The sequence below is a fragment of the Anser cygnoides genome, chromosome 1 (assembly GCF_040182565.1).
Source record: "Anser cygnoides isolate HZ-2024a breed goose chromosome 1, Taihu_goose_T2T_genome, whole genome shotgun sequence".
Taxonomy (NCBI): Eukaryota; Metazoa; Chordata; class Aves; order Anseriformes; family Anatidae; genus Anser; species Anser cygnoides.
Window position 1 is genome coordinate 31,819,539 of NC_089873.1, and position 17,156 is coordinate 31,836,694.

General features: G+C 36.2%; 1 protein-coding gene across 2 annotated transcripts in view; it reads left to right on the forward strand.

The window, feature by feature from the left end:
- CNTN1 (contactin 1) overlaps nucleotides 1–17,156 on the forward strand; it is a 249,712-nt gene that overhangs the window by 164,394 nt on the left and 68,162 nt on the right. For both annotated transcript variants that reach the window (XM_066991953.1, XM_066991949.1), the window contains exons 4-10: nucleotides 4,778–4,907; nucleotides 8,079–8,251; nucleotides 12,303–12,398; nucleotides 13,427–13,633; nucleotides 14,870–14,966; nucleotides 15,121–15,302; nucleotides 16,516–16,640. In XM_066991953.1, the coding sequence (XP_066848054.1) occupies nucleotides 4,778–4,907; nucleotides 8,079–8,251; nucleotides 12,303–12,398; nucleotides 13,427–13,633; nucleotides 14,870–14,966; nucleotides 15,121–15,302; nucleotides 16,516–16,640 (1,010 nt within the window). The remainder of the gene's footprint in view (nucleotides 1–4,777; nucleotides 4,908–8,078; nucleotides 8,252–12,302; nucleotides 12,399–13,426; nucleotides 13,634–14,869; nucleotides 14,967–15,120; nucleotides 15,303–16,515; nucleotides 16,641–17,156) is intronic.

A 17,156-nucleotide genomic window follows, 5' to 3' on the forward strand; every position in this document is an offset into this window, starting at 1 on the left:
ATATCAGGTAATCAGTCACCCTTTTTTATATATATAATAAAAGAAAAATGGTTCATTTGCTGTTTTTAAAAGGTTTGAAGTTCATGCACTGGGAAAATGAAAGTGAAAAAATCAATGGTATGTTGCCCTGAAGATGAGGAGTGTGTACATCTTGCAGCAGACTGGGACACAGTCATGGAAATTCTTAGTAATGAGTCATTTCACAAAAATATGTTGCTTCAAGGGGGATTAAAAAAAAAAAAAGGAATAAGGAATTGTTTGAAAAACAAATAAAATAATTCAGATATTATTTTAATTCTTACCCTGTATCTTTTCCACCTCTCAGGCTCCTGATCCTCAAATCCCAAGCTGCCCAAGTGCCCATACTTCTCCCCATCCATAATCAACCTCCTTCCTGTCTGCAGCAGGTCCACAGATAAAAGAGATGAAGAGACCCTCTAGTGAACAGTGTTTCCACAAGTGTATTATTAAGTGAAGACCTGTAGGCCAAGCTGAAAAGTTACTTGGGTAATTTAGGGTATTTTTAATGGACAGTAACTGCATTCATCTTTTAAAAATCAAGTCAAAATTTATCTGCAATATTGTTAAATGTATGCCAAATTTGTACCTGACATGAGTAATTTAGTGTCAGTGTAGTTACAACAGTACATAGAATTAGTAAATTTACATAGAATTACATTATGAAAATAAATACTGAACTAATTAAATATGTCTCTAACAACAACAGACAGTGATTAGGCTATTGGAAATAAAGCACAAAGCATGGAAGTATATGGTGGCTGTATTTAAAATTTTCCAATACCTTTAAAGACAGTAACTATAAGCATAATTTCCATATCAAAGAGGAGATGGACATGAGAGATAGGGGAGAAATGACATTTGAGTGGGCAAGTGGTTAGGACATGAGGAAGGATAGGAGGCGAACAGAGATCCAAGGAGGACTGATCCATGGATGGTCAGCTACCGATTTATTTTCAATTGTTCTTTCCATGACTTAAGTAAAACAACAGGAGTGTATGTGAGCTGGAAAAACTATTTGTTTCTCCATTCTTACGTTGGTTTATATAGTGCAAAATTAAGGCATTTGAAAGCTAGTTTGTTTTAAAAATAATAATATGGAAAAAAATGATATTTCCTAAATTAAATATATAAAGAATTTGGATACACTGAACAGGCCTTTTTATTGTGCCTTCCTTTTCCTACTTCTGATGAAATTTCATGAAGTGACTTGAAAATTACTACCTTAGGTTGTTATTGATTGTTATTTTCAGGTATCTTTTTGTTATCTTTTTCTGAGTGCTGGATGTTTTATGTTACAATTATTCACAGGCTTGTGCAAGGAAATAAAGATGTACTAACACAATTTTGTAACTGATCTTGGAGTGGTCTTTCAGATGTATGTATTATTCAAGCAGTAGTCCTTTCAGGTGTTTCGAAAAATAAGACAACTTTTCTTACTCAAAAGGTGGAATACCCCTGCTCCTATTCTATGCTGTGCTGCCCTGTTCCTCCCTTTGCAGCAGCACAGATCTTCTTCAGTGAACAAATTCACCACACTAAACTTGCAGAAAACTAACCCAGAAAGGTAGAAGTGAATAGATTTCCACTCCCTTTAGTTTCCTAAGTAGTCAGTCAACCATGAGGAGTATTACAGAAAGGGCTAGAAGGAAAATGGCACTGCACAGCTAGAGAGTATTGCTTGGAGAAGGGGGCAGGGCCATCTTCCAGTAGCATCAGTACCTATACTGGATCCACGATCTCATCAGTTACATAGAGTTTTTCTTGACCTTCACAAAGACCCTGTAATACCTTTTAGCCTTGTTGAAAATTCTGAACCTCATTTACAGAATTCACCAGAGAATGCCTTGAATAGTCAGAACTGGATGATTGCTTTTGCTCCAATTTAAAATATAATCAAAAGATTATATTTTATTAAAATATATATTTTTATAATTATATTTTAATAATTATTTAAAATATTATATTTTATTAATATATATATTATTGATCAGTATTCAGAAAATAGGTCAGTAAGGGTCTTTGAGAGGTCATGTAGTCCATCCTCTTGTCTAAAGCAGGACCAGAACAGGTAAAATGTGCTTTACTTCTCATCCCCAGTTTATCTAGTGCATACATTTCCTTATTCTTTTCCCTATTCTTTTTTTCTTTCTTATTTTTTTTCCTTATTCTTTTCCCTACCTTTACTTTCCCCCTTTTTCTTGTAGGCATAACATCAATCAACTGGTCTTTTCCCTTGTCCTCTTAGTGTCCTCTTTGGTCCCAAACTCCATCACACAGGCATGTTTCTCCACTAAAGTTTGAAAAATTCTTGCTGTTCATTTCTTTCTCTTATTTTTCTTCCTCATGCTGCTTACATACTACTGGTCTGCAAGCAACTTTTGATTGAGAATGAAGGGTTTATTGGGTGCCGCACTTGGCATGCACCCAGTCTGCGCATCTTTTTGCGCTCAGCCAGATATCTGAAACTCAATTCATAATAGATGGCAGCAGAAGTGCCATTACAAAGCATATTTGATAGGTGTGAGAAACAGACATTCACTCAGTATAATTAATAGTGCTGGAAGCATTAAAAATGCATGCCATGAAGTGCCTAAGTGCTCTGTAACACCATTTGAGCCCTATGGCGGAAACAGTCAGCTGCATATGATACGGCGATTTGCTGCCAGAGGCCATTGTTATTCTATATTCATATTTAAGAACTGCACAGAAACTGCTGTCAGGGTTGTGGCTCAGTCATTCAAGGTTCTAAGCAAATACATGATTTCTGCCTTTAGAGTCTGAATTGACTTCTTTTGATCTAGCAATACATAGATTTTTACATAGTGTTGTGCTTTAAAATATCAAAGAAAGCAAACCATTTTTCAAAAGCTCTACATTTCATTCTGGTTGCTCTTCTTTCCTTCTTTTAAAGCTTTCTCTTCTCATTAAATTAATTTGTTTTAAAAATGAAGTTGCCTGACTGTACCTATCACTGCATAGGAGTGCCTTTGTATCTGTTCCTGTCCCCAAGGGAAACAGTGCTTTTACCCAGAATTGAACCGGGAAGGGGAGTTAATTTTTATACAATAGCAGTTTTCTGCTAGTTCTGTAGTCCAGAATCTCTCTATGAATGTGAACTTACAAACAATAAAATACATGCATAAGGATTCTTTTATGCATATAGGATATTTTAATACTGACATAATTTACATTACTTAATTATATAGATAGATTCTACCTTCTCTTTTAGGTTTCATAAGACCTGCTTACTTTAATCCAAAAAGTTTTAAAAACAAAGGAAAGAATTTTAAGGGGATAAGTATAATATCATACTTTGATTTAAGGACTTTCATCTGCTAAATTGTCAGTTCATGTGTTCATCTGTGGAGATTTTTAAAATGTAACATTACAAGACATACTGCTTTTTTTGTAGGCAGCACAGATACTATTGCAAAATGTTAGGATTTTCCATCCTTAACCACTGATTTGGGAAATTCTTAGGCTAAAAAGATTCAACTGTCTCTACAGATCATTTTAGGAAAACCATGTTTGTTTCTTTTATCTTACAAGATTTTTGCTGTCATCTCCCAGAAGGTATCTGGCATTTCCAGGATTTGGAACAGGGCTCTAAACAGGAGTGAAAAGTGAGCCTGGAAGCAGACACGTACTACAATGCTTTTCCCATGAGTTTGGCTTTCAAGTGTCCAAATTGTAAATTAGTTTAGTCTCAGCAGAGACCTGTGAGAATGACTGCTGTGTTGTCTAAAACTTGTATCTATACTGAGCATGCACCATCTTCTCCCAGTGCCATTCTATACCAAGAATGCATATTTGCTGTTTTCACAGGAAAAAAAAAAAAAAAAGTTACATCCTGGATTTGCTGAGCAGAATTTTTCCAGAGTTTTCCCACCTCTGCTCTTGCTTTTACAGACCCCAAAGAGCAGCAGCCTTATACACTGGGAGGAGATAAAGGAGAAGGGAATACAGCAGGAGGAGGCAGAGCCTGAAATCTTTACAACAGCATCATCAAATGGAGGATAAAGATTAAAAAAACACAGTAGTTTGTTGCCAAATCTGTTTGACATTCACTCACCTTTAACTGCTTAATTTTACAAACTTCAATTATTTTTGGCATGGGATTTTTATTTTATTTTGGAGGGAAAAGAGTTAACATACATACCTGAGCTTGAAAGGAAGGACAGAATTCCATTCTGGAAACAATGCAGTTCTCAGCTGTGATCTCCAACGTTAGTTTTTCTTTGTATGTATTTACATACTTTGTGTTCTTTCCAAATATATGAAACAATTGGAGCTGATTAGGTTGCAAGATGAGGGACATTTGATGTTGAGATTGTTGTTTTGCATCTGGACCTGTTTGATGAGAATTTGTTGGCCTCTGTGAAATAAGCTGGTCTGACTTGCATTTCTAAAGGGTATATCTTCAATTCATAATTATATCCATCAAGTCTGGCATAAACTATGAAAAATAATGATGACGCCTGCACAGAAGAAAGGGAAGGTAGTTTCACAGGAACATAGTTTAATTTACTTTTGTTCTCAGAGAACAGTATTGAAGTATTGAAGAAGAAGTCAGTGAAGGAAGGTCAGCACTACTATTATCCACACTGTTCTGGTTTTCCTGATGCATATAAAACTTGATTTTGTGGTGCTCACTATTTAGCCTTTGCATTTTGAATGCAGTAGTTGTGTTGTAAATTCCTCTTCAGTTTGACTACTAATAAATAAGTGATTAATTTTCAAACTACCTATTTTTCAGAGGAAGGAAACAAAGGTTATGGACCCGTTTTTGAGGAGCAACCCATTGATACCATATATCCAGAAGAATCTTCAGATGGACAAGTTTCAATGAACTGCAGGGCTCGAGCAATTCCTTTTCCTACTTACAGGTAATCTCTCGTATTTCGATTGTCAGGTCTTATTGTGTTCTTTACTCCGTGAGTGTTTAAGTTTTTTGTATTAAATGATTGATTGTCCTAACAGGAAAAAAATGGTAGAGTTGCTATTTTTTCAGTAAGAATCAACCTGGATTAAATTTGCCAAAATGTCTAGACAGTCTTGAAAATATTACAGTCCTGTTGTGTTAAATGTTTTCAGCTTTTGAAAGGAATACTGATCCAGATGCAAAACATAAAAAAGCAACCTTTAAAAAGCACTTAAGAGGCCATCTTTCTATCTTACGTTAGGAATGACTAGAGTTCAAGTCCTTGTTCTTCTTGAATCAGAATAGCTTTTTGATCCTATTTTACTCTGAAAGAAGGACTGGTGTTGAACCTGAATATTTTACATCTTATGTTGCTTCTTTGTCCACCATGTTGTAAAGAGACTGTATAAAAATGTATAAAATTCACACATATGACCTCTTTCATGATAATTATGTTGTAATTAACAGAGCAGTTCTGCTTCATTGTGAGATCTCAGGCCAATAAACTCAATTATCTGCTCTATTTGTATGTATAGAGAAATGTACTTAAGGTTGTCATTATCCTGACTAATTCACAACCTAGTCATGAGCAGATAACTGTTGTCATCAAACTAAGGTCAGACACAATTTCTTGTCAGCAAAAAAAGATACTTTTCCTTAAATTATCCTATGTTTGGTCCTGAACTTATTTGTCTTCCTGAAATTCATTCATGCTTCTAAGACAGAAAAAATCAGTTGAGTGTGCTGGCCATTCTTTCAAATCTGTTACACAATCATGGTCAAAACTTTGGAATTCTTCTACCAAAACAACTTAGCTAGTCTACATTGTCTTTTTTTTTTTTTTTTTGGTAATATATGTTTACAGTTTGTCTACTTATACAGAATCACTTGTGACTGAAGGATTTGAGGGGCAGCTAGAATACCCTTTTTGAGTCTGATCTCTGGCTTTAGTATCTTTACAATCTCTACAAGCTTTTCTACATGGTATTTTGCTGTTGCACTTCTTTGCTGTCCCCATGCTTGGAGAGGACTGGAAGCCATGTAGCAGTGTGGAGAGATCAGATACAATTAAATTCAGAACCTTTCAAATAGACATACCCATCACTTCCAGTCCACCCAGACTCCCACTCTCTTTCTGCAAAAAGATATATACACATAGAATATGGATAGTGATTATAAGCTCTACATAAATTTTGGGATTCTTCTTTATCTGTTATCAGTTCTGTGATACCTAAATGAATAAAGTCACTCTGGAAGAATTGTCTTGCATCTCCAGAACTCTTCTATCTCGGATCATAGAATCAAAGAATGTCCTGAGTTGGAAGGGCCCAGTAAAGATCATTGAGTCCAACTCCTGGCTCCACACAGGACCACCCAAAAATCAGACCATGTGTCTGAGAGCACTGTCCAAACACTTCTTGAACTTTCGCAGGCTCGGTGCCATGACCACTGCCCTGGGCAGCCTGTCCCAGTGCCCGACCACCCTCTGGGTGCAGAACCTTTCCCTAACCCCCAGCCTGACCCTCCCCTGTCCCAGCTCCATGCCGTGCCCTCGGGTCCTGCCGCTGTCCCCAGAGAGCAGAGCTCAGCGCCTGCCCCTCCGCTCCCCTTGTGCGGGAGCTGCAGGCCGCCATTAGGCCTCCCCTCAGCCTCCACGTATCTAAGCGGATGTGACAATTATTGCTGATAGCTGTTGTGAAAATAATTGCAATGCAAGACAAGGCTACTTTCTTTTTTTCATGATGCCATTATTTCAGTCTGCCTTAATGCATTGTCTTCATTTCTTAGCCCTCCAATAGCTTTTCAGCCAAAATGTCCTGTTTTGGAGGTATATAAGTCCTTCTTGACACTTCTGTTGTTTCTGACCATTTATCTTCTTAGTCTTCTTTTAGACATTTTTTAATTTACATTTTTTCTTAAGCTTTCGTCCACTCTTCTTTCAGTATTTGATGGCCCTTTCCCCTTGCTAAAGTTCAAATCCTAATGTGATTTATGCTCTTTCATTGCAGCATAAGCTGTACTCCCGACAGTTATTCCTAGGTATTTCTGCACAGGGGATTTATTATTTGTAATACAGATGTGTAGAATATCTCACAGGATTGAAGAGTGATACCCCTAAAATTGTATCAAAGCTAAATACTGTTTATTGCATCTTGAAAAGCTTGCCATTTAATTATTTATTTAATTAATTAGTTTGGCGGTTTCCTTCAGCTTCCAAACAAGTATTCTGTATATTTTGGTACAACTTTTCAATAAGGAAGGAACACATAGTGTATGCGGTCTCTTTTTCAAAAAGCAGTGCCTATGCTTAGCTTGGTACAAAAAGCAATCCACACTGCAAGACTTTTGTGATCATGAATGTTGCAGCTTTTCATGTTTGTGCTCAGTAAATGTGTAATTCCTTTCAAAGAAGATTGTGGGCCCCCCCTTGTGGAAACTGTAATGGATACAAGTTCTTGCGTACTGGTTCACACTCATTGTACTGTAATTTTCTTGAAATCAGTAGAAGTTGTTAAGGGCCAGACTTCATCGACCGAGTTTCTCTTGTAGTCTGAAGGGAAAGTTACAGCAACTCAGGAGACCCACTGCAGAATTTTACAGTGATTAAGATGGGAGCGTCTAGCAATTTTCTGAATACAGAAACAGCTCTTAAATCAGGTGTGACACTATTATTGTGCTGACTTCACTAGCAGTTTAGGCTTTATGAAACATTTTCATCCCCTATAGCAATTGTGCAAAAAAGTCCTGAAAATCTGACCTTCAAAGGTGCAGAGGAAGTATATCCTTAGCCAGTTTGGCCTTAAGTAGCTGTTTGACAATATGTTTACAGTCCCAGTGCTTGATCACTAGCTAGCTCATCAGTAGGCAGCTCAAGTGTCTGGTACTACATGGATCAAGTTTTAATGTATGTCCCATCTCTGAGAGGGCTGAAGCAGACTGAGACTGTTATATTTAAGACACCTATAAAGTTCACCAAATCTGTGGCTCCTGCTGAGGAAAAACTGAAAGCATACATAGTAGTGTATTAATAACTTCCTGTATAGTTCACAATTTAGGAATTATTTCTCAAATCGTTTTGCTTACTAGGTTTGTTTTTGGGTGCCAAATCTTACGTCTGGCTTTTCTTTTTTCATAGGTGGAAACTCAACAACTGGGATATCGATTTAACAAAGGATCGCTACAGTATGGTGGGAGGCAGACTTGTTATCAATAATCCAGAGAAATCAAGGGATGCTGGAAAATATGTCTGCGTAGTATCGAATATCTTTGGAACTGTCAGAAGCAGTGAAGCAACTCTGAGTTTTGGATGTAAGCCAATGTTTACAAAAAAACATAGAAATGTTACAGTTACCTCAAAATACCCAATGTTTTACATTTCCGTGTTTTCTGCTTGCATGTTCTGTAGCTGTATTACTCTGTAAAGAAGTCTTAAGTGTCTTAGTCTGCAGAGAACAACACAGAATAAGTTTTATCAACATTTTATGTTGTTTAGCATTCAGCTGGCATTCCAACCTTCTCAGTGAATTATTATTAAATTACTAGTTGAACTGACTCACAGAACCAGATCTTGAGATAATAATGCCCAGACTCTTTTTAAATTGTGGTAGAGCCAAAGGGGAAATTGTCACTAAAGAGCGACACTAGTAGTGGCACGAAGTGATCAGGCACTGCTGCAGTGAAAGTACAAGTGGGGTGCCTGCAGAAAAGAGGGTATGGCACTCGGTAGTAAAGTGTGCTCCCTGACTGCTGGGCTGGGTGAAGACCACGCTGGGGGACATTTCTGTCAACTTCAGATGATCATGAACAAGTGTTGTGAATACCTCCATATGTGCAGACATACACTGTCATCTAATGGATGCATTGTAAGGAACTGAAGCACTGCGTGAAGATTAATGGAAAATTTTACTGACAGAAGACAGTTTGGGATTTTTTATTATTATTATTTTTTCTTAAAATGCTTTTTTTTCCTGGAAATATTTTTTTCATAAAAAACAAAAAAGGGACCCACTCATCTGGTGACCATTCATAAAGCTCTGTGTGCCCTTTAATTCTGACATTAAGTGCTTAGTACCCCTTCTCTTTCAGCAGTCTCCATCAGCAGAACAGTTTCACTTTTACAGTGTTTCACTTCGTACTGTGATCAGAGATGAAGTGAAAAGTTCTGTTTCTGCCACTCATTGTAATACTGTGGGACTTCATATCTCAAGGAAGCTCAGGGGCTGTAAATAGTTGATCTAGTCTTAGTCTGTATTTTAGCTGGAGTATATTCTACTGTGAATAGAACACCAGGGTGTTATTTCTCTCTAATGGGGATAACATAAAAAATCAGTTTACAGGATATTTTTTGCTGTATTCAGTGACAGAGATACATGGTCTTCTACAAAGCAGGCATCAGTGGTGCCAGTCCTGAACAACCAGTAGGATAAGAGCTATGACAATAGCTGCAGCTACTGAAAAGCAAACAAATACATATAATAGGTAAAATGAGTAGAATCAAAACAGTCCAGGGCATGTTTTTATGACTAGCAGCTCACAAATTGCATGAGGTGAACACTGGTAGTTAGTGTACTGGACAACTATACTGAACAGAACCCTAATATCCAATATTTAAATATTCAAATGATAACAGGGCAAAAAGGGAAAGAATAGGAAAAAAAAAAAAAGATACCTGTAAACTGATAAATACTAGTTTAAAAATGGTACTGTAATTCTTCTTTACACTGTTGTGTTTCTTCCTTTCTTCTTTTTATGATCATCTCTAAAGAAAAATATTTACTTTAATAACTACTATGATAGTTTCAAAAGAATTAAATATACAGCTTCTATAGCTAATATGAGAAATAATCTTTAGTAGGTTTTTTGTTCTTTTGCTTGTGCAAACTGACTGAAAAATAGAAACAAACATTTAGAAGAGTTCAAGAAAATCTCAGCCATCTGTAAATGAGCAAGACCTTTTATTTTTGTCTTACTGTCAAATTTGCTGAAATTATGGAGCAAAAGTCACACTCTCATAAGCTTTATGTCAACTAACCCATCTGGGAACACTGTCTGTAGTAGATCTGGATTGGCCTCCAGGAAGAAAAGAAACAATTCTTTTTATCTCCAATGTTTTTTTAACCATTAAAATCTGTTTTTATTGTTACACATGTACTCCTGAAGGAAGGAATTTTATCCTGCAGGAATATTTAGTGGCTTTTTGGTGTGTGCTGAGCAAAATCACAAGCTGAAATACCATTCTATTTGCTGAAAAACACTTTCAGAAGAGTAAAATATAGCAATTTCGTAGCAGGGAGGCTTCAAGAATGACAACGAAGAGAAATTTTCATACTCTTTAGATGTTAGCTATATGTTTCTAAGAGTGCAATGATTATGCTAATTCTTTCATTCTAACTAAAAATGAATGTCTTCCAATTAAGAGTTCATGGAATCAGGCTTATTATAATTATTGAATAATAACCAAGTAATGCTTATGCAAAGAAGACATCAAGACCCAATCAGAGTTCAGAGCATTTCATAAGTGGGAAGAAGGTATACAATTACATCTCGAGAATTGGATGACATTCCTGCACCTGGCATAGACCATTCTATTTCTGTACTAACAGACATATATTTTACATATGCAAATTGCGTAGCCTATCTGCTATATTTAAATTTGTGGTGACTGTCCTAAAGTCTCAAAGGTTAGTCAAAGGACATTGTAAACAAAATGTCTAGATTTGAAATGTAAATTGCAAAATAGCTAAAATAACTAAAGAGCAGTGAAAGGTCTTCCTTTCATCAAACCCCATGCTCTCCAAATGCAAAGTATCAAATTAATAACAGATTTCTTTCTAATGATTGTCATTTATAATTTTTTCCTATTTCTGCAACATTTTAAAAACCAATCTGCCCCAATGAAAATAGAAATGAATAATAGTGGTAAGTTTACAAGATGATGAAAAGATCTGCAACAAGGGAAATAGATGTCTGCAGAAGAGAATGGTCAATATTTTGAAGAGAGAAGTAGTTGTGTAGTAGGGTCCATGCTGACAAATGGAATGGGAATATGCTCAACCTACTATAGATATTGTATGAATATAGGTATTCTAGTCTATGTAAAGAGCTTCTTTGGCTTTGATTACAAAACCTGTCTGGTAAAATTGCTAATTCTTACTAAGTCAGTCTGATATACTTAATTTCTTCTCTAACAAAGAATAATATTCTAAATGAATTGGAAGCCACTGAATACATTGTGCTAAGATACAGGGTAAAATTATATTAAATAATCATCAGAAGTCCTTAGAATGGCCCATATCAATGCCTACCTTGTACTGTCTAATGAAAAGATCCAGACAGTCACTGGGAAGATTATATTATCTTCTGGTCAGTTTGAGCAGAAGAAAGATTATCATTTCAGAAGCTGGGAGAGGTGTCTTTCCGTAGATACTTATGTAACACTCCTTGAGTTTTTTTCCATGAATTAGATAAAGCATATTAATATTATGCTTTAACTATGATATATTATATAATATATATATAGTTATAATATATTATGTATATTATGCTATAATATTATAATATAAATAATCAGGATTTTTACAACTTCACTGCAGTTGGTGGCATATTGATGGTTCACAAGAGGCATTGTCTTCTTCAAGGTCTTTATAGTTTAATTTCAGATTGGATACAGAAAATGAGAATGGTAAGAAGAAGCAAAGTACAGTTATTGACCTAGTTAAAGGCTGTTAGGCAGCTCTTTGTCTTATCATTCCAGATACCATTACTGTTCTCCCATGGTCTGTGGGATGATGGGTAGCTCCACAAAGGATGTGTTTCTTTATACTTTTACAACAGTCCCTTTACCCATGCTGCAGTTGGTTTTAAAAGTGTCAGCTAAGGTTTCTCCTGAGATCTGAACCACTTCTGTCCCAAAGTTCTGGCACAAAAAGATTTCTTTGCACTAACTGTCACCAGTCCTTTGATGCTGGAATTGTCATGGAGGGCAGCCACATTAAGTTACGGCTCAATACTCACATTTTTGAAAATCCAATTAAAAGGTAACCTACAAACCTTTTACTTTCTTTTCCTGGGATTCCTTCTTCCAATGTACCTCACTTGGCTACTATTAGAGGTACAATCTGCACCATTTCTTTCTAGAATTTCTAGTTATGATGACTAAAATACTGTAAAAAATTCATTGCACTTAATGACAAAGTTAAAATGAGTAAAACTGGCATAATGCATCCACAGATACCTATCTGCCATATATTGTTGTATTTCTGTATTTATCTCTACAGGCTGAAAATAATTAAAAAAAAAAAAAAACATTTTTATGGTAGTGAAAAACACAGTTTTACTCCCCCACCTTGTTTTAAACTAGATCTGGATCCCTTTCCGCCTGAGGAACGCTATGAGGTTAAAGTGCGAGAAGGTGTTGGAGCAGTGCTTCTTTGTGAGCCCCCTTACCACTACCCAGGTAACTCAGCAGTGATTCATTTTCTGTTGCTTAAGAATAAAAGACAAAAGAATAGTTATTTTTAAAAGTTTCCTTTAAGTTTCCTTAAACAGTAACTTTTATGCAGCTTGAGAATCAGTGTTTAGGTTAGGTTTTTATTTTGAATATATGCTTGCACATATGTAAAGGACATGGTTGAATTTTCAGACAGTTTTTATTATTGCAAATAATATGACTCAAACTAATCTGGATAATGAAAGGTAGCCTTGGTGTACCACTCAGAAGATCTGAGTACATGTCACTGTGTCATTGTGTCATCCCAGACTTGCTGCTGGCCTTGGACAAAGCCCAGCTTCATTCCACCTAATGAACTCACCTCAACAGAAATGATCATGGCTTCTGTTAAGATCGTGGAACAGCAGTAGGCACCCTCAGAGAGTCACAGATGAGATAATTTAAGCTCTGGAAATGCCTTTCTCTCAGCGTTAGCTGCTGAAGAGCTCTACAGGGATTATGCCTGTATCCTCAAGCATTTGCAGTTCCATCATGAGGGGTGAACTTGGCTGCTAGCATCTCTGTTACCGTATGTTGCTTGTCAAATAGGATAACATTTCAGTTTTCATACTGTGTCTAAGTACTGTAAGGAGGTGAAGAACTGAGACATATTTCTAGTTAAAATATTCTCCGGTTTTGTCCAAATGACAAGACAGACAAAAGCTTCCCAGCTTCTCAGTTGGGTCAGGGCAAGACAGCTTCACATCTCCTCTCCACCCCACTCCCACTCCAGTGGAAAGGCTGGGCCTAAGGGGACCAGGTGACCAGTGGTCTGGACTCAAGGGAACAGCACCCTGGTGTCCAGTGTGGACAGCTAACAGCTGGCTACTGAGACGTGTGTATGAGTAAACACGCTTCTATAGCTGCCTTTCCCAAATAAAAGATGTGTTAGCTAGAAATTTAGAATGCGGTAATTCATATGCAGAGAGCATTCCACAGTTTAAGTAGCCGATATTATTGTTTTTTGATATTAACTAGAAAATGTTTTCCTCCAGATGACCTCAGTTATCGCTGGCTTCTAAATGAGTTCCCAGTATTCATCACTTTGGACAAACGACGATTTGTGTCCCAGACAAATGGCAATCTCTACATTGCAAATGTAGAAGCATCAGATAAGGGCAATTATTCATGTTTTGTGTCCAGCCCTTCGATAACAAAGAGTGTATTCAGTAAATTTATTCCACTTATTCCACAGACCGATCGTAAGTATTTATTGTAAATACTATGTACATGCAGTGCTCAATTTGTATTTTAATTTTGCTCATTCATAACTATTTTCAGCTCTGTGAGAAGAATTACATGGCAAGTCCTAACGGCTACTGTACATATGTTCTTTGGTTTTCCACATATAGAGGTCCAAATCATTGCTGTCCACAATGAGAACTCTGTGCAAGAAATCTCCCTGGATTCATTCACTAAATCCCTTTCATATAATTGAGAACAGAGTTTTCTCCATCTCTTTTATGTGATAAGCCCCTGTACTCATCTCAAAATCTTTAATATACTTTATGGTCTTGGCAATGGTTCAAAAGGGTATGACTGGAAAGAAGAAACTTTATATAGATGCTAATAAACAGTTTCAGGATTGTGTTTTTTTCTAACAAATCTCCCATGAAAATAGAAAACCCTTCAGGCTGTTAAAATCTGCTATTGAATGGTGACCTAAAGGCCCTGCATCTCACCATCCAATCTATCTATTCAGTTTTGGTGCTAGATTAGCCTCTGCCATTTCATGAAAATTGCATATTTTGCAAGTGGTAACCGGGTTCCCTTTTGTCACTTTAGACTGTCAGTCACTAGTCTTATAAACTGATCATCAGGATTTCAGTGCCTCTTATATTTGTTAGATTTCCCATATTACAGTAAAGAACTATGACTGAATTTGGGTGATTACAAATCAGTGAACTTTGTCCGAATTTTCCATGGCCAATACTCACACTGAGATCTTCATCTAGAACTGCAAGAGGAGTCCCACAGAGATCACCAGTAGGTAGATTTGATTGCATTACATACCTGTGCCCTCTTTAAGCTGTATGTAGCTCCTTTGTGCCATTAGTAAGAGAATACTGAGTTTAAATTCACAATAATTCAGAATATTTCATCCAGTAAAAGAATCTGTGAAAAATAGAGGCTCGGGTTTTTGTCTGCCCCCACACAGGACATCATCATGCTCCAAATGCTAATAAATGAGTTTTTGTTGAAGTATTGTGCTGTAAAAAAATGTTAGACATTACTGTCCAGAGACAATTAGTTGCTGAATAAAACAATTCTGCCTTACTATGTGCTGCATCAGACTTCATAGACAGCAAGGCTATCATGCACTCTAATGAAGACTTTTGTCTGGAATTTTAAAAAGGGTTTTCTTGAACTGTGGAAGTTTTAATACATATGTTTGTTTTTACCATGCATTTTCTGAGAATCTGTTATTTTCATGTCAGGTGCAAAAGTGTATCCTGCTGATATCAAGGTGAAGTTCAAGGACACGTATGCTCTCCTGGGGCAAAATGTGACACTGGAGTGTTTTGCTCTTGGGAAGTAAGTATGTACTAAAGTTATTGTAGAGCACTGTTTGCTTTCATGTTTCAGGGAACAAAAATATATGTTTCATCATCAAATACTTTTTTGTAGTCTGCAATTTAACAGCCACTTCTAGAACATGCTGATTTGTACTTTACTGTACCTTTTCAAGTCCGGTTCCTGAACTCAGATGGAGTAAATACCTTGAACCTATGCCAGCCACTGCTGAGATAAGCATGTCTGGTGCAGTTCTTAAGATCTTTAATATTCAGTATGAAGATGAAGGACTTTATGAGTGTGAGGCTGAAAACTATAAAGGAAAAGATAAACATCAAGCAAGAGTTTATGTGCAAGGTAGGTAGAAAAAATTTATTCTTCATGATCTATGTTGCTTTTAATTATTTTGGAAGTATCCGTGTTTTCACACTTGATATCAGTGCTGACTCATTACATCATCCTGACCCACTGCTATTTGAGTTAATAAAACAAAGTCAAAGCCCGTGGATTGAATGTCAAGCGTAACATTCATGTATTAATTGAACAACTGCTTGGTTTGCCTGGTTATGGTAGCTGCATGTACACCTTGACAGCAATGTGTGTTCGTATTGATATAATTATGCGTAATGGGAATTAATTAATAGATTTAGAGTAATTGAAGTGAAAGAACTGCCAGGAAGAAAAATAGACCATTAGGTTTGTTATGCTTTCTTGTTTCTGCATTTTGTCTTTTCTATCTATCTTAGCTCTGTCTCATATTAGCTACAGTCAATTCTTTGTTTCTCCTATGTCCCCTTCTCTCATGCATTTGGTTAAAGGAGGGACCAAAAAATTTATCTTACAACTATAGTGGAAACATCTCAAGTATCCAGACTCCTTGACTGAGACTTACACCACAATTTGTGGCATGAAAAAATTCTGTATAACATCTGAATTCACTTCAGAAGAATTCTGTCTCATTTCACAGGCAATAAAGAACATCATCTGAGTTAAGATCCTCAGTTAAGCACTTGAACTTCATTGGGATAAATCAAAATTGGCATAGGAAGATTGTTACTGCTTGTTTTAAGTTGATAAATTAATTCATTTGCTTAGCAAGAGCAAAAATAATGGGACATTTTCCATATTATTAAGTATATTTTCTGAGCCAAGAGAATATTTCTTAGAAAACCTTTCAGTATCTAACTGTCTTTGCTCAATTTCATGTCATTTAACTACCATTTATATGACATTACTGAATAATTTACATGTTGTATAATCCACAGGTCACTGTAACCGGTAACGTCTTATATCTCTTGGACATTTGTGAACCATTATTACAATTTCATATTTTATGCTCATTAAAAAATGAGTTGTAGTTATTTTGGCTCTATGTGGTAAAAGAGAAACACCTTCACTTAATTCTTTCTTTTGCTGGTATATTGATGCACTGCTAAGTTATAATTATGCCTGTTAAGTATCATGGGAAAAACAGTGGAATTAATAGATCATAATGCTAGTTAAGTACAGATCTGATATATTTACAAGGCATCATATTTTGTTTTGTTTTTGTGTTTTATTTATTCTTCAGCCTCTCCAGAGTGGGTAGAACATATCAATGACACAGAGAAGGATATAGGCAGTGACCTCTACTGGCCTTGTGTAGCTACAGGCAAGCCTATTCCAACAATTAGATGGTTGAAGAACGGTGCCTCGGTAAGTATACTGCCATAGGTAATGCAGGATTGATAGGCTAGCAGATGGAAATGATTTTTTGAAGCATGCATTATTAAGAAGTAAAAGAAATTGAATTATAATGATACAAATTTCTGCTGCTTCCACATGCATTAAGGATTAAAATCTATTTTTGAAAGGTTTGTGTCCATCTTCTCGTCAGTTTTGAAATGCATTTTTTCTCACTATTTAGTATTCAGCTCTGAATTCTGACCTTGTCTTTTGACCACATATTTGGGGGGTGGATTTTCCTTTTTTCTCTGGTCCTTTATAAGTAAATGCTATTTTCTTCTCTCTAGATGAAGGCCTAGATGAAAAGGTGATGAAAAATCATCAGCTTCTCTCTAAAAATAATCCTTTTTACCACATTAAACCTAAATGCATCTTTAAAAAATGTAAAATGGAATGGAGTCAGCGCAGACAAGGAGATAGAATCATTTTACAACGATCAGTGATGTTCCTATATCATGTACTTTTTCACATTTTTTCTAGTCACAG